Raw genomic sequence first — 26151 nt, forward strand, 5'->3', positions numbered from 1 at the left:
CTCCCATACGCAGCCCCGACATTAATTAGTTCTTGTGCCAGCTCTTCAAACCCCTCGCCATTTACGGAAAAGGCCTAATGTCTTTACAGCGAAAGCTGACACACTTCTCCGTAATCATGTGTTTCCCCTTTGCAGGGTTGAGTTTTGTTGCTGTAACAAATGATATGATTGTAGGTTGATCCTAGGCACTGGCAGGTGTGGACAAGCTTTGATCAACATGCCGAATTCCCGGTCATTCTGCAGAATGTTGCATCCTTTGGATTTCACATAGGCTAACCCACTGGCTCATTATTCTCATTATGCACATGGTGAAAAACTTTTCCACACCTCAGACTTTGCTTTCTTTGCCGGTGCAACAAAAACGTAAATGCCAGAGGCCAGCCTCCGTTTCACCTCCTCCGCATCCATTTTTGCATCTTTCTCGCAGCTAAATCACCTGACTGCTCATTTAGCCTACCGCGCAAAGCGAAGTGCAAGCCCGAGCACGCGTGAAATGATAGAAATTAAGCCCGAAACAGACCGAACCTCAAAGTCAAAGTCAAAGTCAGCTTTATTGTCAATTTCTTCACATGTTCCAGACATACAAAGAGATCGAAATTACGTTTCTCACTATCCCACGGTGAAGACGAGACATATTTTACCAATTTAAGTCCACAGACAAACATAACATTCAAGTAAACAAAAAAGTAAGTAAATAAGAGGGCACATATAATAATGAAAAAATAAGAGCAGCAAAATTTGGTTTGAAATTGTGCATAGACAGTCAATAAAATACTAGTGCAAAGTCAGGCCAATAAAAGGCTTGGGTAGTTCTGTTTGACCTAAGTAAGAAAGAAAGTGGCATAGTGGTGCAAGTTATGTAAGAGCAGCAGAAGTGTTGTGTTTTCAGGACAACAACAACAAGTTGTAAAGTGTGCAAGTGGAGTAGTGCAGGCGGCCATTGTGGGTCCAATGTCCAGGATGTTATGTAGCTGAGGGTGGAGGAGGGAGAGAGTTCAGCATCCTTACAGCTTGGTGTATGAAGCTGTTGGTGAGTCTGGTGGTGCGGGAGCGCAGGCTTCTGTACCTCTTCCCAGAGGGCAGTAGATCAAACAGATTGTGAGCGGGGTGACTTGCATCACTCACAATTTTGGTCGCCTTGCGGGTGAGGTGGGTGGTGTAAATGTCCTTCAGGGAGGGGAGTGAAGCACCAATAATCCTTCCAGCTGTGTTCACTATGCGCTGCAGGGCTTTCCTGTTGTATTCAGTGCAGCTTCCGCCCCACACAGCGATACAGCTGGAGAGGATGCTCTCAATGGTGCCTCGGTAGAATGTGGTCATGATGGCTGGTGGAGCACTTGCTCGCCCGAGTTTCCGCAGGAAGTACCTGTCGTGTCCTGCCTGGTTGGTAGGCTAAAATCAATGGTTATCATGGGTGAAAACTCATGAACTTTGGCACCCATATCATCCCTTACAGTGTCTATTCAGGGACAGAGATTTTTCCCCAGGTGTGGCCCAGGGACTCCATAGCGCCCCCTTATGACATTGAGTCTTGTGGTCAGCAAATCATTTTACCCCCACACACAAAATTTGGTAGGGATGTGGACCTCCCTAAGACAAAAGGCAAAAATGCAAAGTGAGTAAGTGCTTCCAATATATAAATAATGCAAAAACAAATAGCACACACATCAGAGATGTGCATTTGACAAATGCACCACATGTGAGTGCATTGTTGAATTCCGAAATGTCAAGTTTCGAGTCTTGGAAAACATTGGTATTGAGATGATCAGTCAACTTGAATGCAAGAGTTTTAAACAAATTTGCGCAGCGTGCTAGTAGGGTTGGGTATCGTTCGGGTTTTATCCGATACCTAAATATCGTGCTAAATCAACACTTTTAAAACGGTGCTGGTGCCTGAACCGGTACTTTGTTTTTACAATAAAATATCCAAACCAATGGTCGAATGCATGAATAGCTTTTTTTGATTGATAATACAATTTGAACATGAAATTGAAGTATATATTTAGTTTATTATCAATATATGTAGTTTCATTGCTTCTAGGCATACTTTTAATTGCAGACGGCTTGCCATAACTTTAAATGTTAAAGGAGAATTCCGGTGTGATATTGACCTAAAGTGTGTTGAAACATGATGCCGAGTGTGAACGTATGTCTCATAGCCCATCTCGGCTTGTCCCCTGCACTCCAAAATCTGGCGCTAGCTAGCCGCTGCTACCAACAGCTTTTTCAATGGTGGTGCTTCGGCATTGATAAGTCGACGATAAGTCGAGCGACGAGTAAGAATGGACAGGTATGATAAGGGATCCGATTCCAAAAATAATTCTGTGGAAATGCATTAATTCCAGTTGCTGCTACTGGAAGAAACTGGAATCCATGCATTTCCACTAAATTATTTTTGGAATCTGATGGCTGCAAACGCTAAACTTCGTGAAGATACTGTCTGCATAAATCGTCTTGTAAGTAAACTACCAGTGCTTTTTCAAAGTTCTCAATTTCTCGTTTTAAATGTCAGGGCCCTCGGAAGTCTACCAACGAAGTGTGGAGATACGTTGAGCCTCGTAAATGACAGCGTGGACAGCGGAATTGCAAGAAGTCTTATCTATGGAGTCCGCTTTCAAGTTTATCCAATATGTTCTCAAATGCTTCAGTACATTTCATGTCTTCCCCCTTAAGTCTACATTCAACTTTTAAACTATCTACTGTCTCAGGTTTTAAGCATACAATCTGGCTCTCTTAAGACAGATCCTGTTCAACTGTTTCCTCTTCCCACAACTGTTTCAAAATAAAAGTCATCACTACAATAATTCACTATTAAATAATTTAACTATTTAAACTATCCAACTATTTAACTGTTCAGCCATTCCAACTGTCAGTTGTCATCACCTATGACTCCCGCCAACTGTTTCCTCTTCCCTCAACTATTTCAAAATAAAAATCCTCACTACAATAATTCACTATTAAATTATTTAACTATTTAAACTACTCCACTATTTAACTGTTCAGCCATTCCAACTGTCAGTTATCATCAACTATGACTCCTATGACACACGCCAACTGTTTCCTCTGCCCACAACTGTTTCCAAATTAAAGTTTGTTTTTGCATTTTATGTTAATATCTTTTTGCATTGTCATGCACTGGTAATTCCGAGGAATTACATTTTCTAGTTAAAATGTGTAATACTTCTCATATCAATCCATCCTTTTTGACTATAGAAGTCAGATTTCTGGCTTGGAGGGAATGATGAGCCCCTTACAGGCTTCAGCTGGAGAGGAGGTTGTGAGCGTGAAACAACAGGCATCCTCGCATGGAGTGAAGTATTTGTAGTGGAGAAACCTGATGGAAACAAGGTAGTAAACTGATGAGGAATGGTTTGTGATTGCTGTATGTATGGTGTTTTATGTAAGAAATGTGACATTTTACAAATAATAATGACGTAACTACTCATCAGTAATTGATGCTGAGAATGGTGGATCTTGTTCCTTTTGTGTCTGCCATAGGTTGCTGTTTTGCTTATTGACACACAGGGAGCCTTTGACAGTCAGTCCACTATTAAGGACTGTGCTACTCTTTTCGCTTTGAGTACCATGATCAGCTCTGTTCAGGTGATTGTCATCTTGTTAATTTTGTTTTGCATTTTAAATTTCCTTCTTTCTTTCTTTAATGGACAAATTTGTGTCTTTGTATCTTTTGGTACATGGCTGAAAGATACAGATGTATTATTGCATTATTTTTTGATAACCCCTGTCCAACCCTTGTGTGATCCAGTTTAAGAGGTTTGAATTTAAATCATTTAAATATTTATTGGGTTTAAATCATTGGGATATTTATATAGTAGCTTTATTTAGGGTAAAATACAATTGTCTCCTATTTTTTGTCAACGAAAAATAAGTTTTAGTTTACAAAAATACATTTTAGTCGTATCTTGTCTTATCTCATTAACGATATTTCATGTTGATATCATCACAGTCGGTGTTGCCTTGTCTTAATCTCGTTTTAGTCATGGAAAAAAGGTCTAAAAATACTAGTGTGGACAGTAACCCTGTTAGCTGTCTGCCCTGTCTGTATGCTACAAAGCTAGTGTGCTGAGGTATTTATAATCAAAGACTACTCCTTCAAGAATTGCTCCACCACTATCACCACTAGTCTGGGATGTCATTTATTTTGCTTTTTCTCTGTGTTATTTCATACCATCAACTTAACATTAACACAGACAATTACATTTTGTTAACTTTGTAAGGCATGAAAGTACAGTTCAAATACCATACATTTTGTACAATTGTCAAAATGCCATTTTCATTGTAACATGCCCCCACTGTTTAGGTGTTTAGAGAAGTTTCCGTTTTGATAGCGTGATGGTAATACAAATGATTTTTGCACTGATATTTTGGAATACATGTGTAATTTCATTGTAGCGTTTAGTATGTTGTATGTTATTAGTATGTTATTAATTAAATTAAATACTAGATGTAAATCACTTTTTGTATTGATCCTGAAGTGTGTTTTTGTTTTTAAACTTGTAATTTTGTCAATTGTCTTTCAGGTATATAATTTGTCACAAAATGTACAGGAAGATGATCTTCAGCACCTTCAGGTATAAAATACTAATGTTTCTGTTAATAATAAAAATGCTTGTTATATTTGTTGTTTGAATAGCAATATTTGAAATCACAAGGTCAATGACAATGACACAATGACACTGCACAAAAGCACAACAGAAAGGGGAGAGATCAAATTTGTGTCTTCTGAGTTAATTATGTCAAGAGAACGTTATGGTTATGGGATTTGGCATAAGATGGCAGGGAGCAGATCCAGTAAGTGCAGAGACTTTCTAATGTGGAGACACAGCATCTCTTAGGTTCATCAAACTGAGCAATTATTTTAGCAACTTTTTCAGTGAAAAATGTTGCAAAGTCATCTGCTGACCGTGAAGTAGGTCTTGGCGGGGGTGGTGGATTGAGAAGAGACTTGAAAGTAGAAAAAAAGCTTCTGAGTTTACGCCGGAACGAAACAGTAGGATGAGGAGCTATCCAGATCCGTTATGAGATAGAGAGGGGCGGGGCAAGGAAAGGCTGTGTGCGTGAAAAGCACAGCTCAATGAAAGAATTGTATCTAATTTAAATAGTAAAACATATTATATAATATTATTGTGTGGCGGCCACTGTAGATTTTATGGTGGCCCGCCACAGATTAGTCAATGTATGGGAAACACAGAGTTCAGTTACGTAGCAGAATTATATCAAGATCCTTACCAGCCTTGTGAGTAGGAGGACTGTGGACATGTGTGATATTAAATGAGGTGAGTAGGGGACAGGAAGTCAACTGAAGACGAGTTATCCAAATGAACATTAAAGTCTCCAAGGATTAATAATGGACATGTATCCATTAGGATAGCAGACAGTAGAATGTCTAACTCATTCACAAAGCTGCCAAGTTGTCCTGGAGGGCAATAAATAACCACCAAGTATAATTTGTAGGGCTCAGTTATGATGATGGCATGATATTCAAATGAGTTGTGGTTCTGAGCAGGCAGCAACTGAGTAAACCTCCAGTCATCAGAGACAAGAAAGCCAGTCCCGCCTCCTCTACCAGATGAACGACTGGTATGCGAAAAGTCAAACTTTCGCACCCTGCGTTTATTACATAGGAGAACCGGGACTTTTTAATGAAATGTCGCTTACAAAGACATCGTACCACACTGAAAGCTGATATTTTGTCACTAGCAACCTACATCTGTCCTCATTTTCAGCTCTGAATAAAACCGTTCATGAGTTATTTAAGCAGAAGTTGAATGTGCGTGTTTCATTCGTCCCTCCTGGCCAGTACGAATGAAACCGGCAAGAGTGGCGAAAGAAACATACAGTTACTATGTACTTCCCGCAACTTCAATATTTGACAACATATGATTATAGGTGTTATTTTGGATAGATTGCTGACGGGCTATAGGCCTACATATCTGTTAACAACTTTTTGCCGTCATCGTGAAGCACGTATCTCTCGGTTATGGAAATATCATGCAATATGCCATTTTTTATAGTTAGAACAATATGTGTTCCAAATTATATCATGTTTCTATAGTGCAACATGTTATTTCACTGTTTTTACGTGGGTTAGGGCACCACACGTCCAAATAAGTGCCCTTAATGACCCACAGGCCGTCAGTGTCCATAGGTTAACATTGCAAAACTCGAAAGCTTGCCAGGCCTCCCGTGCCTAGTTATGGGTTACTAAGCCACGATTGGCCTGTGGCGGTTTTCGGGCGTGGCTTTGGAAGGGTCAATTGCAGAAATTCTTATTTTTAAAATTTAAAATGTGGCCTATTGAAAAACGTATGTGATTGATCCAGCTACAAAAGACAGCACTGGTTAAACAAGGCGCAGGTAGTTGCTTGCTAACATGGTAACGCAAAGCAGGTGGCTGGCAGATAGATTGTACATTAGCTCAGACATAGTTTTTAGATTTAATAGTACTTATTTCTCTTAGATTTCTCTTATTTCTTTTAGATTTAATAGTGCTTATTAGTTTAGTAAATTAGATAAATTAGTTCAGTGTTTCCCATACATTGACTAATCTGTGGAGGGGCGGCACAAAATCAAAATCGGCCGCCACACATTAATATTCTATGTTTAATTTAATTTAAATTAAATCTAAGCTCAAATCCTTGCATTGCAATCAAGCAGTATCTCAAAGCTAACGTTAGAATACTGTTTGGATGTCGAATTTAGCATGCTTAGCCTACTTACAGCTGCTTGTCAATTTCGTTGAAGGGCTCATTTTATTGACTGATACTGAATGTTTGCATAATCTCGATGTAAATGGAAAAGTGTTTTCCAAAATTCAAAAGTGCTTGTCCCAAGGAGAAGTACAAACCTTTATTTTAACCCCCCCCCCCCCCGTTGTCCAAGTCAGCTACCGCCATTTGAATCCAATTCTGTGGGAAACACTAGTTGGTAACGGAACTGTTGTATGAAAGTAATATGACACTCGTGGTTGTAGAGTTAGTAAAGGATATTGCCATGGCTGTAATTGCCTTCGGCCTCGTGCCTACGGCAGAATTACAGCTGTGGCGATATCCTTTACCAACCCCACTCCCACTCGTGTCATATTGCTTAAGTATGTGTATGCTGTACTGTATAAAAAGATAAACACTTAAACTTGTGTTTTGTTTCACAGCTTTTTACAGAATATGGAAGACTTGCCATGGAAGAAGTCTATTTAAAACCATTTCAAGTATGATTCATGATTTTCAAGTTTTCAAACCCCTTTCAGCTCAGTGTTTCACAACATCCTAACTAGTTTTGCACAGAGGTTGCACCACTACCAGCTTACCAGTAGTCAGCTAGAGGTGTAAAAAAGTCTGATCACAATTGCATACCTGTGTACTATGGGGTACTTAGACAGAAGTTCCCATGAGGCCATGACTTACTTATAATATGATGATTAAATGAATTATCATGAACTTAAAGCCGCTCAAAGACAGACCAATCATCATAAGCCCTTCAGCCGTTTACAAATGCGTGTTTTTGATGTCCTCATAAATAGCAACAGCTGACACCAGCAGTGATTTGACTGTTTTAGGATACAAAGAAGATGAATGGTGTACAAATGCTTATTTGATTCCTATAGAACCTTTCTAAAGAAGTGGATGGAACAGTTACAGTAACTTATCCAGTCAATAAGTGGAATGCTCAACTTAGTTGGTGAATTTGCCCTTTTCATTATTTAATAACTTCTAATAATCAAACATGCTATGCTGAGACTGCTTATGTCTTCTGACCTAGAGAATTGACCTGAGGCTGGAACAAGACCCCTTCGCTGCGCGTCGGGGTCCGGTTCGCCGTGTCGGGACTTATTTTCCCAATAATGACCGGCGCTCTATACATTATCCCTTACGTGTTCTCCTACCCTTCACATAACTGTTTCATCCACTGCTAATAAATTATAATACAATGGTGATGTAATCCAAAGTATTCAGAATATGTTACTCACTTTGAGTAATCTATCGGAATACGTTTTACATTACAAAATACATTTTAGGCCTTGTGTTTTGTAGTGGGATACATTTTAACCTGTTGAGGAGTACGGTCACAAATATGTGATCAGATGCAGCTGGGCCCCTGAGAGTACGATCACAAATATGTGATTAGAACGTTTTCGAAAAAGGTTCTATACCATGACTCAACAATTACCCTCAGGGACTTTTCTGCCATTAAACAATTCACCCTTCGCTAAGTCCCGCCCTCCTTAGTTACTGTTGCTATGCCTGACAAGCTTTAGCACCCTGCACGTCTATTACATAGGGGGAGAACTGGGACTTTTCAATGAAATGTCATTTACAAAGACATCGTACCACACTGGAAGCTAATATTTTGTCACTAGCAAGCTACAGTGGGCAGTGCTTCGACTTGGCCAGCTTCCCTCGCGGTCCGCGCGCGGCATCACGCGGCATCACGCGGCTTCAATTTGTATTTTTCCAGTGACGCTGCAACAACCAGCAGAGGTCTCAAGTGAGCAGGGTGTCTCGTAAAAAGAAATGGAGCTGGAAAACCCTACACAGACTTCACTACAGACTTTAGCAGACTGGTTTAGAAATAATTTAATAGCCAGAAATATGCCTGCCCTGCCCTAATAAAGAAATATTTGGTTAACGGCGAGTGAATCCCGTTTGCAGCCGTAGAAGAAACGCAGGACAAATTAAACATTCTGGTTTTCTCCGAGTGCAACGATGATAGACAGACATCATTTGGACAAAATATAGAGCATATTAACCTCCGTTGCTCAGCCAAAAGCCTTACTGTTACGTCCTGTTATCACGGAGTTACAGGCGATAAACTATTTTTGATGGTCACAAGTTTACTTCATTAGCGTTTATTTTTTTTGATTATTAAAGAGTGTTTTTCATTTAAAGGCTTGACTTCGTGCTTATTCAGAAGAGCATTTAGTGCTCTCCCCAATCCCAGACGTTCACATTGTATGTTTGTTTGTAATGGATGCAACCGCGAGATACACTTGTCATAGGCGCCGATACCGTGGGTGCTCCGTCTCTCGGGGACCCACTGAAAACATTGAGCACCCACGTGTGCCAGCTTACAGTCCCGGCTAAATTTACATTCAACACCCAGTTTATGTTAAATTCAGCATCTCTCATAATGTGATTGGATATGTTGCTGTCAATTCCCTACTCCATATACTAACCACCAATGAGAGCATCTCTCGTATGAAAATTCCTGACACTTCCCACCTGAAGAATTAACGCAAGGCTTTGTCTGGTCTTCAGCCCCGAATGTTTAAAATGTATATAGCCCTGAATATCATTTTAAAAGTAGTCTGACAAAGCTTATTGTTTTGTGACACAGCTAAACACTGGTACCTCATAGAACATCTATAACATAGCCTAGGTGGTCGCAACTCACAAAAGTAAAGCAGATAGAAAGAACTCACGCAAATCTAGTATCACTGTGCTTTATGATTGTTGGCTTCTGATGTTATCTTGCTAATTCACTGAACTGCATTAGGTGACACAAATGGTATTGCTTTTATCTTATAACTCCTTGTCTGAACGACTACCAGGCCTATGGTTTTTAAAAGTCAGATGTTCCCTGACAAAGACATTCGAAAATTAAGAGTGTTTATTGACCCTTGAAGACATCGCGGTCTGGTGCGCTATGTAGATCGTTTCTCGTACCATTTAATTTCTCAGAATTTAGGTCTACTAGGCCTACAATAACGTCATCACCAAATACATCTTTTATATTTAGTTGATCAACCACAAAGAGTAGCATAGGCCTACTGTGCACAGTGCTGAGTTGTTGTAGATGAGAGGCAACCCCTTGTTTCAAATAGCCTGGACAACATGTTACCTGGGTGTTGCCTACTTTATTAATTAATGGTAGCCTACAATAGTTAATTGATTCGCGTAACATATTAGTTAGCTCAAAGAGTAGGGAATCAGGATGGAGAGAGTCACGCGTGTGTTGCTTTTGCGGGATCGAATCCAGTTTAATGCTAGTTTTCAAAACATATATTTTTTACATGTCTTTTGTCCGAGTGGCTGTAATGTAGCCGAGCGCTCATGGCGTATGAAAAGCGTCTTCAAACCGCCTAAAAGAACTTGTTTGTGAATGTCTGACAACTGCTGCAGCGCATGCACGCGCAAGGAAACCAGTAGGTGGAGAAACCAGAAGGCACACAACACCGGAACGATTTTAAGGCTATTTCGCATAGGCTACTCAATGGTACTATTTCACACGCATTATAGCGACCCCCACTCACCGGGGTTTGGTTGAAGGTATTAATAGACGATTGGCGTAGCCTACAGTGGACTAGGGCTGTCAAAATTGCTCAAAAATGACGTTCGAATATCCCCTCTAAAATAAACACATGTATTCGAATATATTGGAATATCTAGGCTATATTATTTGCGCATTATGTCAGTGACGGGCATCAGGTCATCTGTTTTTAACTTTTTGTATGGTTATTGCTTGACAGGGGGGATCCCAAGCAGCTTTCAGCCTTAAGGCATTTCCTAATTCACCCCACACAGATATTCATGTTCGCAAATGATGAAACTATTTCGGTATAGCCTATAAGCAGTTTAATTAAATGTAATGTTAGTTGTAAACAAACGGGCTACTTGGTGAGGCTTGGCCTCACAGATGCGCTCGTGCCTTAAATGGCAATACAAATCTTCATGATAGGCCTATTAACTGACTGCCCGATTCACGTTGGCTGGGGGGCAGGGGGGGCCATCAGACATTTGTTCCCAAGGGTCTATGAATTGTTAATCCGGCCCTGCCCCCAACGAACGCAACTTTCCACCTCTGAGACAGCTTAAAAGAAGTCTAGAGGACTCCTAACTCAATAAGACCTACTTACTGTAGGCTGCGCAAACCACAGGCCTTTTTTTTGGGCAAGCCTGCATTCGAGGCAGGCCTTCTGTTGAAGAATTTTATATAAATCCTGCGCTAACAGTAATCCTCCTACCCCCTGCTACCACAGCTGTGGCATGCTCACGCTTTATGTCTCCTTCTTGCAAACTAGGCCTATAGCCCAACCATGTACTGTACGTCTTCAAAAAATAACAACTTGCCAGATATGCCTTCATATCTTTGGGCTTCATTCAGCATTTTGTTCTTCCACTGGAAATGACTCTTCTACATTTCCTGCCTGCTGCATCCTTTCTGTTTGTGTTGTCTGTCTCCAACGCACTTCTCCTCTGTGGTTGCCTCCGGTCTACCTCCACTCAACACCTTCTCCTCTCTGGAGGTCAATGAAGCCACTGACTCGCTCTGCTCCACACTGACCTCGTGTCTAGACGAGCTGTGCCCTCTTACCACAAGGCCAGCTCGATCCAAACATTCTCATCCATGGCTAAATGATACCCTCCGATCGCAGCGCACCAAACTCAGAGCCGCGGAGAGGAAATGGCACAAATCCAAACTAGCTGACGACCTCAAAAACTACCAGACACTCCTGACCTCCTTCTCAGCCAGCATCACTGCTGCTAAGACTGCTTTCTACAATGACAAAATCAACAGCGCTACAGACACTCGAAAACTTTTCTCAACCTTCAAATCGCTACTCAACCCTCAGCTGCCTCCTCCTCCATCCAGCCTTACTGCAGATACCCTCGCCTCATTTTTTACAAACAAAGTGGCGGCAATCAGCAGTCAATTCTCTACATGCCCACTCAACGCATCTGACTCAGATACCGCACTCCTACAACCTCTAGGGACTGCTGGAACATCTTTTTCAGCATTCACGCCTCTCTCCGAGAGTGAAGTGTCCAGACTCCTGACATGCAGCCGTCCTACCACATGCTCGCTGGACCCTATACCTACGAGCCTACTTCAGTCCATCAGCCCGACCATCGCTCCAGCTATCACACATGTGATCAATGCCTCGCTAACCTCCGGCACATTTCCAACAGCGTTCAAAATGGCCCGGGTAACACCGTTACTTAAGAAAGCTTCTCTCAACCCTGCTCAAGTCGAGAACTACCGCCCTGTCTCACTACTGCCTTTCCTATCCAAAGGCATTGAACGAGCAGTCTCCAAACAGGTCTCTGACTTCCTTTCACAGAACAACCTTCTGGATCCAAATCAGTCTGGGTTCAAAAGCGGCCACTCTACCGAAACGGCTCTGCTGTCTGTAACAGAAGCCTTAAAAGAAGCCAGGGCGACCGCTCGGTCATCAGTACTCATTCTGCTTGACTTATCGGCTGCCTTTGACACGGTTAATCACCGTATCCTTCTCTCTATACTCGCTGACATGGGAATCTCCGGAGCTGCTCTCTCCTGGTTTGAATCCTACCTCACAGGACGCTCGTTTAACGTATCATGGCTTGGTCAGCTATCTGCACCTCACCATCTCACCACAGGGGTCCCCCAGGGCTCAGTGCTGGGCCCCCTCCTCTTTGCTATCTACACCACCTCCTTGGGACAGATTATCCGTTCGCACGGCTTCTCATACCACTGCTATGCAGACGACACACAGCTCTATCTGTCCTTTCCACCTGACGACCCCCTGGTTTCAGCACGGATCTCGGATTGCCTTTCAGACATAGCTACATGGATGAAGGCACACCACCTCCAGCTGAACCTCTCAAAGACTGAACTGCTGGTCATCCCAGCTAAACCTACCATACACCACGACATCAACATCAAATTTGACTCCCTGTCTGTTTCACCGACCAGGACTGCAAGAAATCTAGGAGTTGTTCTCGACAACCAACTAAACTTCTCAGATCATGTTGCCTCAGTCGCCCGGTCATGCCGTTTCGCACTCTACAACATACGGAAAATCAGGACTTACTTGACTCAAGATGCTACCCAACTTCTGGTTCAGGCAATAGTCATCTCACGACTCGACTACTGCAATGCCCTCCTGACAGGTCTCCCAGCCTGCGCAGTGAAACCACTTCAGATGATCCAGAACGCGGCGGCGCGCCTGGTCTACAACCAACCCAAAAGGGCACATGTTACCCCGCTACTCATCCAGCTACATTGGCTACCTATGGCGGCCCGCATCAAATTCAAGTCTCTAACGCTTGCCTACAAAGTAGTCTCCGGTTCTGCTCCCACCTACTTGAATGCCCTCATACAGACTTACACTACCTCCAGACCGCTGCGCTCCTCTGACGAACGACGTCTAGCTCTACCACCGGTACGCTCAAGCCAATCCAAACTTTTCTCATCTGTTGTTCCTCGTTGGTGGAACACACTGCCAGTTCCTACAAGGGCAGGGACATCCTTTTCCACGTTCAAAAAACTCCTGAAGACCCAGCTCTTTAGAGAACATCTACTCTCATAGCAACACTTACAACAAGTCTTACTGATCCTAGCACTCACCAGCCGTTTTAAACTAACAAGTAACTGTTAAAATACAGCACTCACCGACGCACTTATTCTTACTGTACTCTAATGTGTTTTTTTAAACTGTCCTAAAATTGTGAGAATTGCTCTAAAACTTACTGTTTACCATGTTGTTAGTCGCTTTGGTTAAAAAGCGTCAGCCAAATGTAATGTAATGTAATGTAATGTAATGTAATGTAATGTGTTGTTTAGAAAATGTTTGATGTCTTGAGTTAATGCATTAAACATTGTTTGCTGGTAACCAGCCACAAATAGCCTACAGATTCTTCCGTGCGTACATTCTCTATTCTCTCCAAAATGTGCCTGTTCTATAGGCTGGCCAAGTGCGTAATTCTGCGGCATAAAGCAGATGTATTTGTTTATTGTACAGAAAAATAAAAATGACATGTCAAGCAGTCAATTGACTACATTGCAGTCAAGAAGTAGGGCAAATTAATTTACGAAACCAAAACGTGGGTCATAGTTGTCTAAGCCTCTATAGCGTAGCCTGTTAAAAACGTCGCAGAAGCCTACCCAAGGCTACAGATGAATTCTGAACAGTTATTTCTCTACTGGCTCAATTATCACATCACTGTTTTGATTTGCGTAGTTGCGTTAACCCAACACTGGGTTGCTGTCTAATAATGTAGACAGCAAATTTCGATTTCCGTTACCACCGTGTAGTCAAGCCTTAAGCCATACCCAAGTAGCCTAAATCGAGGTAAATCAAGCTTTTTCAGAAGGGGCGGCAGGCAGAGCGATGTACAGTGGCAGAGCGACGCACAGTGGCTGAAAGTGCTACTAAAGCTTCACGCAGCTTCACGCCTCGTAATGCGCGACTGAAGTGGCCATTTGAAAGTGATGCCCACTGTACATCTGTCCTCTGTCAAATACAGTTGGAATTTCATCTCTAAACAAAATCTTTCATGAGTTATTTAAGCAGAAGTCGAATGTGCGTTTTGTTTCATTCGACTCTCCTGGCCAGAATGAATGGAACAGGCATGGGGGACGAAAGAAACATACCATTTAAGCTATGTACTTCCCACAACTTCAATATTTGACAACATATCATGAATGGTACTTCAAATAGGTGTTATTTTTAATAGATTTCTGATGGGCTATACATCTTGGTGAACGTCTGTTTAACAACTTCTTGCCGTTATCGTGAAGCGTGTATCTCGCGGTTATGGAAATATCATGCAATATGCCATTTTTATAGTTAGAACAATATGTGTTCCCAATTATATCATGTTTCTATAGTGTAACATATTATTTTACTGTGTCTTTACGTGGGTTAGGGCACCAGACATCCAAATAAGTGCCCTTCATGACCCACAGGCCTTCAGTCTCCACAGGTTAACATGGCAAAACTCGAAAAGCTTGTCAGACCTCCCGTGCCTAGTGACTGGTTGCTAAGCCACGATTGGCCTGTGGCGGTTTTCGGGTGTGGCTTAGCGAAGGGTGAATTTTAAGAACACTGAAACTATAGAACGTTCACTTAGAATTCTAGAAGGAGCCAGGAAAATAATTCACTCTCTGGGGAATGGCATTGTCTTAAAGAATTCACTCCTCAACAGGTTAAATGTAACCTTCCCAACCCTTGGTGCAGGGTCATATCTCTCCATCTTTCTAATGGTACACAAAAACAACTATGTAATAGTTGGTAACTATCTACAATATCTTGATATGTTACAATAACACCCTTTTTCTTTCGACAGTCCCTAGTGTTCCTCATAAGAGACTGGAGTTACCCCTATGAACATGCTTATGGCCTTGAGGGAGGAAAGACATTTCTAGAGAAAAGGCTTCAGGTAGCATAATATTAAGCACCTTATTCAATTGTTTTTTTATTCAAGTTAATATGTTGAGTAAAATCTCCTCTTGATGTCTACCAGGTGAAACAAAACCAGCATGAAGAGCTGCAGAATGTCAGGAAACACATACACTCCTGCTTCTCAAACATCAGCTGCTTCCTACTGCCTCACCCAGGCCTCAAAGTTGCCACAAACCCCAACTTTGATGGCAGACTCAATGGTAGTTCTACCCTGCCCCTGTGTTTTATAACAATTAATATGTGTCAACAATTGAAAATGGTGATAACCTGTAACAAGTTTTTATTCCTCTCAGTATAGTATAGTATAGTATATAAGTATATAGGATATAATATATTCTGCATTTATCCTAATCCGTGAATTAGTAAAACACACTCGGCACACAGTGAACACACAGTGAGGTGAAGCACACACTAATCCCGGCGCAGTGAGCTGCCTGCAACAACAGCGGCGCTCGGGGAGCAGTGAGGGGTTAGTTGCCTTGCTCAAGGGCACTTCAGCCGTGCCTACTGGTCGGGGTTCGAAACGGTAACCCTCCGGTTACAAGTCCGAAGCGCTAACCAGTAGGCCACGGCTGCCCAAAAGTAGAATAGTTCAGACCACTCCATGAATGTTCTTTTACATTTTGTAGACCTTTCGCGGGAGAATCTTTTGTAAATTTATTTCTTTAAGAAATAGGCCTGATACATGCCTGCAAGGTTGTTCGCCAGCTACAGCAGCCATCTACCTAATGTTCAACTGCAGAGCGAGTGATGGAATGTTTCAACTTCCATTTCAATGGGGAAAAAAGCCGAGTAAAGTGCAGCACAAGCGGCAGCTTGCTACTTAGCTGCTCTTGCGCATGCTGTGGTCAAAGTTCACTGCATTGCAGCAAACACAACACAAATCTTTGGGCCATTTGCTCAACCCAAGGCAACCTACCGGCGAGTGTAGCACATGTTGCTTCCTATGTGTAAGCCCCCTGAGGCTTGAGCACTAATGGCTGCTGATTTTTTTCTGTTGAAAATATTACAAAGTAATCTGCAGAAAGGGAAGTTACAGATTGTGAAGGACGAAGGATTTTTAAAAAATAGAAAAGTTTGAGCCACTGTTTATCTTTTCTTGGTAGAATGCATTGTTTGCAGCTGTTGCTGTTGGAGAAAAAGCATATAGCAGAGACTTCTAGTTATCGATTGTTGTCGTCTCTGGATTTTTGCCATTTTCTCAGCTGTAGCAACTGTAAGGTCCATTCCTATTTTATGAATATTATCAGAAAGCCACACTGACTGGGATTAGATAGTCCAAGTGTATACTTTCATGCATATACCATGCAAATGTGTTTCTATTGATGTGATCAAGTGTCCTAATGTGAGGTTTTTACTGTTTTGTGGGGGCATTAGATCATGACCGCATCACTTAGTTTTCTCCATTCCCAACAGATATTGATCACGAGTTTAAAAAGGAGCTGATCAACCTTGTTCCATTACTACTGGCCCCTGAAAACCTTGTTGAGAAGGAGATCAGTGGATCCAAAGTCACTTGTAGAGATCTTGTACAATATTTTAAAGTGAGTGGTCTTTTTCCGAATTTCTTTCAGATCATGTTTGCCATCATGTTTGTCATCAATATGTACATATATTTACTTTCATAAGGCTTATATGAAGATATACCAAGGAGAAGAACTGCCACATCCTAAGTCAATGTTACAGGTTGGTTTGAACATGTCTGTTATCAGTGATATTTTTGTATATTGTTTATCTGACCCACCAAGGCAAAACCAGTCGGAAGTCACAAGTTGAGGTACATGGAGAAATACATTGTCTATGCTAAAATGTACTAATGTAGATTTCAGCATCATTTGATAGTGTTGCATCCACATTTCAATAGTTTAAACTAATTTTTCAAAAATTCATAGCTTATGCCTTTCAAAATGTACTTTCATTGAGTTGCATCATTGGAAAGACTTTTTTTTTTATTGCCTTTAATGAATTAATTTATTTTTAATGAACACCATAAGTACGTTTTGAAAAATTCACCCAATTCACGTTTTGCCCTGGAGGGTTGAATATTTTGTATTCATATTTTGGAGTTATATGGCAAGATGTTATGACAATACTTTTGTGGTGTGTCGCTTTACACATAGGCAACAGCTGAAGCAAACAATCTTGCAGCTATTGCTGGAGCCAAGGACACATACAACAAAAATATGGAGCAGGTGAGATGGCAAAACCAGCGTTATCTGCACTGATTGTGATTATTAACTATTAGCACACCACACAGCTAGGGGCAAAAACATCTATCCACTAGTTGGCTTGTCTGTACTAAGGTGAATGTCAGGATCTTTCTTAAAGAACCTTCCTGAAAGAACCTCTCAAGTCAGTTGGCCTTTTACAATGACTTTGTGATGGAGTAGCCCAGTGTTTCTCAAACTGTGGGCCAGTCCATGATGAAGAGACTGGTCTGTGGAGCCTCAGAGTTAAATTATTCCTTGTGTTTCTGTCACCCGTTTGGTAATTTGTGGAACAACTGATCATGGGATCGTGGCCTAATAGGAAAAGTAAACAAAAATTTCCCCGATCTTGAAATACTTGCTGATTTAGTGTCATCAAATATAGAGGCATAAATCTGGGTGAAATTGCTCTGTGCATGCAAGAAACTGAGCCGACTCAAGCTGCACAGATAATGTTGGCAGTGTTTCCCCAACTATGTATTCATCAGCTGCAAAAACAGTCGCCTAATTAAAAAAAGAAAAACAAGTGAACTTCGGGAACAGCTGCCGTTCGTTGCTCTCCAGGTTTGATGTCAACAAATAATAGTAGGCTAACATTGAAGGCGCAGTCAGGGATTTCACAGGAAATCACATTTGTTTGAGTTCATGGTTAAGTTCTCCTATAATCCAAGATAGATTTTCTTCGAGTTGTTAGGCTTTTAAGCATTTATTTTAACAAATGACATGGAAAACACAATGCACAACAACGCTATCAAGCCTCACTGGTCGCCACGGCCTTAAAGTGTCAGGCAATCAATTTGACTTGGACAGCAAAAATATAGTGTAATGACATGAAAGAGAAGTTTATACATTCTAAATAGTAATAGTTTAGCTCACAGGTGAGATGAGGCCAATGATTAAGCTTTATTTTTTTGTAATTAATTGTAAATAATAATTTCTGTGTTGTGCGTTGTCATTTCATTTTTGTTTCATTTAAATTTCTAATAATAATGTAAGTAATAAGTAAGGGATAATGTATAGAACGCCGGTCATTATTGGGAAAAGTCCCGACAGAGCGAACCGGATCTTGCTCCGCCCTGAAGGGACTTATTTTCCCAATAATGACCGGCGTTCTATACATTATCCCGCTTATTACACGGCTACTTGCCAAAACGAAATAATAAACTTCCCACGATATGACTTTAGCCTACATAGCCTAACCTATTTGTTACCGTTCATCGTGGCATTTGCTGAGAAACATAGTTCGCAACAACACACGTTGAACTTGAATCAAACATTCTTTAGAACACAGCTGATCAACCGTCTGCTTTTACTTTTCAATGAAGTTCCAGTTCTTGCGTAGTGATATGTAATACCTGAAGTAGAAGCACAAACTCCGTTGCCATTGACAGCGGTAATTATGACCGCCGCTAGCGAAGCGGTCATATAGGGATTGTCAGTTTTTTTTTTTTGTTTTTTTTCCCCCCAGTCATCTACTTTCTGAATTTTTGGTCAACGATACCCGGGACACCGAACCACCGGGGCACATGAAATTTGGTGGGTATGTAGCCCCACTAGACTTTTACGGAAAACATTCGTTTGGTCCCCGGGGGCCACTCCCCCTCTGCGCTGGGCCCCCCGAAACCCAAAAAATGCAGTTTTTCCTAAATAACTACCTGAACCGTGGCACCGAGGATGAAGACATTTTTATGTTATGTTGGTCTCAAGGGCCCACATCAACCCTTGCCCATAATCACTCATTTGTGATTTGCACCCCCCCGGTAAAAAATGGAAATGCAATATCATTCTGCTTTAATCGCCCCTCTCTTCAGTTAAGATGTTCAGAACTGCACCCAATTTTATGTGTATGATTAACCTGGCATTCTCTGGGGGTATGCCAAGTTTCGTAGAATTTCATCCATGGGGGGGGGTCTAAAAAAAGTTGTGTGTACATTTAGTGACTGTACACTCATTGGCCTGTAGATGGCGGTGCACACATACACACGCACACACACACACACAGGAACGTATACCATTAGTATTGGCAATTAGAACGGCCGATGCATAATTACAAATTCAGTAGGATTAAAGGAAAACCAAATATTCATCATAATAATAATAATTTGGCTGCATTTCCAGTATTGGCGTCACGTAGTCGTTTTTTCCACTAGATGGCGCATCGTTGCAGTGAGACGTCATTTTGTTGGAAGTTAATCTAAAGTGGGTTGGAAAGACACTACGCTTCCTACAAGGACAAGACTGTACAGTAGTTTACCGCAGAGAACGTCTAATAAGGGTACGATGATTTCTGCATGACATGTAATTCCCATTTCCTCTTGAAGCCAAAATAAATCTGAGAGTGTTTATTGGACATGCTTGTTTTTTTACTGCTGGTAGGCTATGTTAATCCTATCAATAGCAGGTAAAATAATGTTAATGTTACCGTTAGCATGGTTGAGTGATGGAGGCCGATTTGATTATTGATGTATTTGTAGAAAACCATAAATGCGTTTATAGGCTACCAAGCAAATTGATAACAGCACTAATTGTATCTTTCGACGGTCATCTCATTTGCTTATGACCATAACCTAGGCTACTAACAGGAGCTAAGTGAGTTAGCTGCTACATGATGGTTTTCTAATGGAAAATATATAGGCTACCTGAAAGATAACCTGTCTATGATGCATCCTAAACACATGGCACATTTCTGCTTAAGTCTCAAAAAGCATCTGAGTCAATGTTCATTCCCAAACACCCATATAGGCTACTTCAATCCTCTATTTTCAAAGGTGATTCAAGTAAGGAAGAGCATGGCTTTAAGTAAAGTAGGCTAACTGAAACTACATAAATTCGTCAAAGTGAATAATTTTGTGTCAACTCGCCGCAATGTAGATTTATTAACGCACCCATGATGTACATCTCCAAAATGCGGCAGCCTAATGTAGGCTACATTTAAACCAGATGTTTTAGAGCGCACGTTGAGATGTATTCAGGGCAGGGCTGTACCTACACATATTTGTTGCACGTGCTACAAAAATCATTCTTTGCGATGGATGATTTATTTAGTACCAATGTTACACCGGTCAGATACAGTTTTGCCTATGGCCATACCGTGAGACTGAGGCGCTTTTTGTTTGTTCGAAGTGCGTGTTTAGGGTGTGAGAGGGGAGTCGATGTGCTTTGATTCCAGCTTGGTAGTTGTCGTCTATGCGATTGAAAAACACGTGTGTGTAAAGTATCTAAACAATGATAACGCTTTAATTATGAAACCGGGGGGCGAACACGTCGCAGGGGGGGCGCCAGTGCGTGGATATCTCAATCGCAAAATTAAACAATATTTCTATCGGGCGCCTACCATGGACTAGGCTGGGTGAAAATCAAAGGATTGCGTCAAAAGATTGAGCTTGGTCTGGCGAAAGCCAGATTAACCATGGACCTCATAGTTGCAAAATGCAAGGGGACATAAATCAGCATATTATTTGCACAAACAATAACGGACAGTAGCTCTTCAACTTGGCCTGTTAAAATGTCTATGAACAGTCTCGCAACGCATTTCATGAAGGCCCTTTTGGACATGTCAGTTATTTGCACCACTGGGTAAAACGGCATTTTGTTTTAGACTACTGGTATTTAATTTGTGCATTGACAATAAAGCTGAATATCATATGAACTAGATGACTAAACTTATGAATATGTAGAAGAAGAAACATTCACAAAAATCCATGACCTCTCTTCTTGATAACTGTTGAAAACGGCATGGAACTGACAGGGTTAAATATAAAAAATAAATAAATAAATACATTATGCTGCTACCTTCTGCTTTTCCCAAATACAATGTAGCCTACAGGTGTACCTTTCATCAGTCCAGTTGCAATGGATGGACTGTGATGAACTGCCCTACTTGTGATTGTTTAGATATTTTAAAGGTTTTATAACAATGCTACAAATTTTTTGGCAAGTGCTGCAAATCTATTCACCTTTGCAGCGCCAGTAGGCTACTTTGTGTGCGGCCCGCAAACACACATTCCAAACAAGCATACACAAAAGTTTCAAGAGTGGGGGATGGAGTAGAAGATGGAGACAAATTCATTAATATGAATTATTTTCGTGGAATGGATGTACAGGACTGAGCGGCGGTCGTATTTTGTACCGCTATGCGGTACATCTAGTTATATGTTTGCAGCGGTAATTACATGAAAATATTTCACCGTAGAACTTTGGGAAAGCCCATTCAAGTCAATGGAGCGTTCTACTTGCCTTGTGAAGAGCTGTGTAATAATTACTAATAATGTAAATCAAAAAGGTGAAAGAAAACATGAATAATCCTGTCCATATGTGTAACTCTCAATCTGTCAGCTTTAGCTTCCTATGATTAACAGCACCGCTGCTGGATACATTTCTAGGGGAAACACTGGTTGGTAGGCGAAGAGGTAACAATATTCAATACAACAAAGTGGATTCCTGCAACTGTGCATAAAAAGAACATGGAGACGGGATAATGCACTGTATAGAATTGAGCATTATTAGTCAGATTTGAATATAACATAATCTTCCTGTTTAATAAATATATCCAGATCAGTTATTTATGCCTATCTGCTCCTCATTGTGTTCTGACATTCAAACAGTATTTTATAAAAAGCATGTAAATATTTTCACCATGTGCCTACCAGTATGATGCTTGCATGAGGAAAACTTCCCAAAACAATGGTTGAAGTCTGCACCCATATAATTGCTGCTGTTTTGTCATGCAACCATACTTAGTAACACACTGAAGCTGTTATTATTGAATTGGCAATTTTACTTTACTGAACCAGTCCTCTGATATGTTTTCAAAAAGTTGCTGATATGCAAGTTTTTGTGAACAATGTTTCCTTGGAAAACATCGACCGCTTTACTAATTATAACAACAACAATAGCATAATAATAATGACAATAATAATTGTATAAAGATTTCTGGGCTTATCCTTAGGCTGGTGTGGCGGGGAGCATCTGACTGGGCCCTATCAAAGACATGTCTTCAGGTTTTATTCATATTAGTGAAGATGACACAAATAAGTAGAAAAGCTATATACAAATGAGCAAAAAGCAAAAACAAGCTAAAATAGTATAGTTAAATCAAGAAAGAAGACAAATGAAGACAAACAAAAACAGTAGAATCTACATATTAGACTAATACAAACAAACACGCCACATTTTACATTACATTGACATTTAGTCATTTAGCTGATGCTTTTATCCAAAGTGGCTTACAACAATCAAGATACAGTAAAGTACCGTGCAGACAAGCATAAGCAATTTTAATTTAATGGGGTCGGTTACAGGTAGCCACTGGAGCTTGATTAGCAGCGGGGTGACGTGCCCTTCTGGGTTGATTTAAGACGAGGCGTGCCGCAGCGTTCTGGATAATTCTGAAAGGGTTTAATGGTGCAGACTGGGCGGCCCGTCAGAACGGCATTACAGTAGATGCCCATGGCTTGTATCAAGAGTTTACCTGACTTTAGAGTGAAGGCAATTTTTAAGAATCTGAGCATCTTTTAATAAATGACATTCATTTATTTTTCACAGGTATGTGGTGGTGACAAGCCCTACATTGCTCCCACAGACCTGGAGCACAGGCATGCCAAGTACAAGCAGGACTCAGTGCAGCAGTTCCGGTCAGTCAAAAAAATGGGTGGGGAGGATTTCTGCCGGCGATATCAGGAGCAGCTTGAGGCTGAGCTGGATGAGGCCTATGCCAATTTCGTCAAGCACAACGATGGAAAAAACATTTTTTATGCTGCCCGTACACCAGCCACATTATTTGCAGTGATGTTTTCCATGTATGTTGCATCCATGTTGACCGGTTTTCTTGGCATAAACTCTGTAGCCACAATTTGTAATTTCATCATGGGTATAGCACTGGTGTGTCTGTGCACCTGGGCATACATCAAGTACTCTGGCGAGTTCAGAGAAGTGGGCAGCATGATTGACCAGGTGGCAGAGCTGTTGTGGGAACAGGTAAGTGTTTTAAAGATTCTTATAGCTTTCTGTTTAATCTTGACTTTCTCTCTGTCCACTCTTTTTGTCTTGATGGGTCTGACTTTGGCCAAAGTCTATCTTTGTACACGGTGGAATTATAGAGGGCTGATTTTGAGTCTAACAAACTCAAAATCATTTTTGCCTTGTCTTCCTCTTCTAGCTCTTCAGGTCAATGTCCATTGACCACGTAGGACATGCCAAGAAAGACACTAGAATTTAGAACTTTGTTATTTTTAACAGAACAAAACCCACTGACAGCCCATTTGGCTTGCACTTCATGCTGCTTTACCAAGGGAGTCAAAACATGGGTAAACCTACATTTAGGTCAACTTTTCAGAGTTTCTAGCTTTTGAAAAAGACAACTTACCATCTCCAAATGTCTAGTGTATTCCTATACTAGTGGACTAGATTTCTACAGAGTCTTGAAATTGTAAGTGTGATTTAGAATATAATTTTTTCTCATTTTTGGAAAAAATATTTCCATTAATGACAGACATCAGTGGTGGATAAAATAATAATTTACAGAAATTTAAGAAATTTACAGATGAACCTACACCACTATGCCAATTTCCAGCAAAAATAAGGGTTTGTTCAGAAATAAGAGGAATGGTACCCATGAAATATTGGTTTATGCAGCAATTTTCATAGTCAATTTTCAAAGACATAGAGATAGACAAGTCATAATGGAATAGGCATGCATATCTCAAAAGTGAAAAAAAAATATATCTGACTGACATTTTTGTATGATAATTATAAGATGTCAGTATTGTTAAATGTCTTGTTTTCACCATTTTGACAGCAACATTGTGGCTGGATGTATCAGAAAGTTAGATGCATTCAACCAAATGACGTTGTCAATGGACACTGGCCTTTAGATTGTTAACTCAATAAATTTCCCATCTTTATTCTTTTTTTCCTTCTCATCTTTGTGCTACTCAGAGGACTCCTAGAAAGGTGAGCTGTTGATGTCTATGGGTTGAAGGGTTCATTCATTCATTTATTCATTCATTATTCACACAGGGCCGTATTCTCCCGTGCGTGTAAGGCTAAGTTAAGACTAAAGGATTTCAGCTCTGATTTTTATATGAGGTATGCCGTAAAGCAGTCGAATTTTGTAGTTCTTTTTGTGCTCGGGTTACTTACCCGCACCCAGAAGTTCCGTAGTGCCAGTAAAAGCGATACAGACCCCGTCAGGCTATGGCATACGTGTCATTCAACCTGTTGTAAGTCGATGTACGATATTATAAAGGTTGAAAAACTCCATAGTGTTGCTTTAAGCTGTGCTTTATATGAGTCTCTCAGAAGTAAAGATGTGGAGGTATTTATCACTCTGTGTAAACATGTGTGTGCGCAAATGATCAGGGATGCAAACACGGCGCGTTTCGGCGCCTCCCGCTTTTTTCACGTCAGTTTGGGTGACTTGTGTGAATCGTGCAGATCCGAAGAGTTTTTTTTTTAATGGGGGGGGGGGGCTGATCATCAAGGATGCTTTCCGGCGACTCTAGCTTTTTTCACGTCATCTACCGCAGGCTACAAGAGGAACCAGAGCGTTTCTCATATATATTGGGTTAATGTGCTTCTGATAACCTCCACTCATCTTTGATCATGTAGCAAAGGAGCTGTAGTCTATCGTTCTGATAGCAGCTAAGACAATATAGGCTCCGTTAGGAGGCAACTCTCTCAGTTCGCGCTCTTACCTCCGCAGTATAGCTACTTCAGGTGGAAGTTTTAACACGCAACACGCTGCTATCTGACTGATCATCCGGAACCGTACAATAATAAAATTATTCCTGTCAGTGACCTAGGCCTAGTATTTAATGTTATGTGGGAATTGCAAGAATACGGGTAAAAACTATTCCTTACTTCAACCACGGAATTGCGTGTGTCATTAATTAAAACGGTAGGAAAACTGAATGAAAGACGGCGCCGTTAATCAACAAAAACAGCACAGAGTCAAAACGTAGGCCTAATTTAAAGTCCCAGACATTTAAAGGGACAGCGATCACTCAAGACATAGGCCTACACCACGAGTGACGAACATGAAATGCTTTGAATAGCCTACTAAAAAAACACTGCATTTATATGACCACTGCGTATAGAACCATTCTAATCTAGCTAATGGTAAATTAAGTATATAGCATTCACATATAAAGCATTCAATAGCCTGATGAAAACTTGTTCAGTCAGTTAAATTGCTCTCATAAAAGGAACAGCAGGCCTACAGAATATTCCAAATAGGCTAGTTTCCTTTCACTTCGACTGCAACATATGAGTTAAACCATGTTCAATTCAAAAGCATCTGGCAAGTGACAGGAGGTTTTAGGGGAGGAAAAGAGAAAAAAAAGTGTGTTACCTGATTCCACAGTCAATGTTCAGTATTTGGCCTATAATTAAGCCTATAATATTTGGCATTTTTGAATCCATGAAAATTAATCAAAATCTATCATTTCCTATGAACAACAGACCCCAGTAACACATGGAATTGCTAAAAATTTTGAAGGATCGAAAATAATCCAATCATTGGCTTAAAGAATCAATATTGTATCGAATTGTGATTAAACTTGTGATTTACACCCCTATATGGCATCCTTACAATTAGGAAAGGTTTTTGGGAAGTATTTCTCATGCAAGCACTGTGCAACCATGCTGAGTAATGCAATGAAATCATTGTAATAGTTTGCAATTTTGCATTAGTAAAGCAGTCCACCGATGTGCATGTTTTCACTTACTGCTTTATTTTCAATTGTGCAACAACAAGACCAT

At 40.8% G+C, this 26151-nt stretch overlaps 1 protein-coding gene across 4 annotated transcripts in view; it reads left to right on the forward strand.

The window, feature by feature from the left end:
- LOC121718135 (atlastin-2-like) overlaps nt 1-26151 on the forward strand; it is a 45925-nt gene that overhangs the window by 6499 nt on the left and 13275 nt on the right. For 2 of the 4 annotated variants that reach the window (XM_042102977.1, XM_042102980.1), the window contains exons 3-12: nt 3214-3348; nt 3499-3603; nt 4542-4592; nt 7172-7228; nt 15069-15161; nt 15246-15384; nt 16601-16728; nt 16814-16870; nt 17305-17376; nt 22936-24293. In XM_042102977.1, coding sequence (XP_041958911.1) covers nt 3214-3348; nt 3499-3603; nt 4542-4592; nt 7172-7228; nt 15069-15161; nt 15246-15384; nt 16601-16728; nt 16814-16870; nt 17305-17376; nt 22936-23571 — 1473 coding nt within the window. In that variant the 3' untranslated portion in view covers nt 23572-24293. Of the gene's footprint in view, nt 1-3213; nt 3349-3498; nt 3604-4541; nt 4593-7171; nt 7229-15068; nt 15162-15245; nt 15385-16600; nt 16729-16813; nt 16871-17304; nt 17377-22935; nt 24294-24327; nt 24343-26151 lie in introns of those variants that run through there. The other 2 variants (XM_042102978.1, XM_042102979.1) reach the window with 2 other exon arrangements.

Source organism: Alosa sapidissima, chromosome 9 (assembly GCF_018492685.1).
Source record: "Alosa sapidissima isolate fAloSap1 chromosome 9, fAloSap1.pri, whole genome shotgun sequence".
NCBI classification, from domain to species: domain Eukaryota; kingdom Metazoa; phylum Chordata; class Actinopteri; order Clupeiformes; family Clupeidae; genus Alosa; species Alosa sapidissima.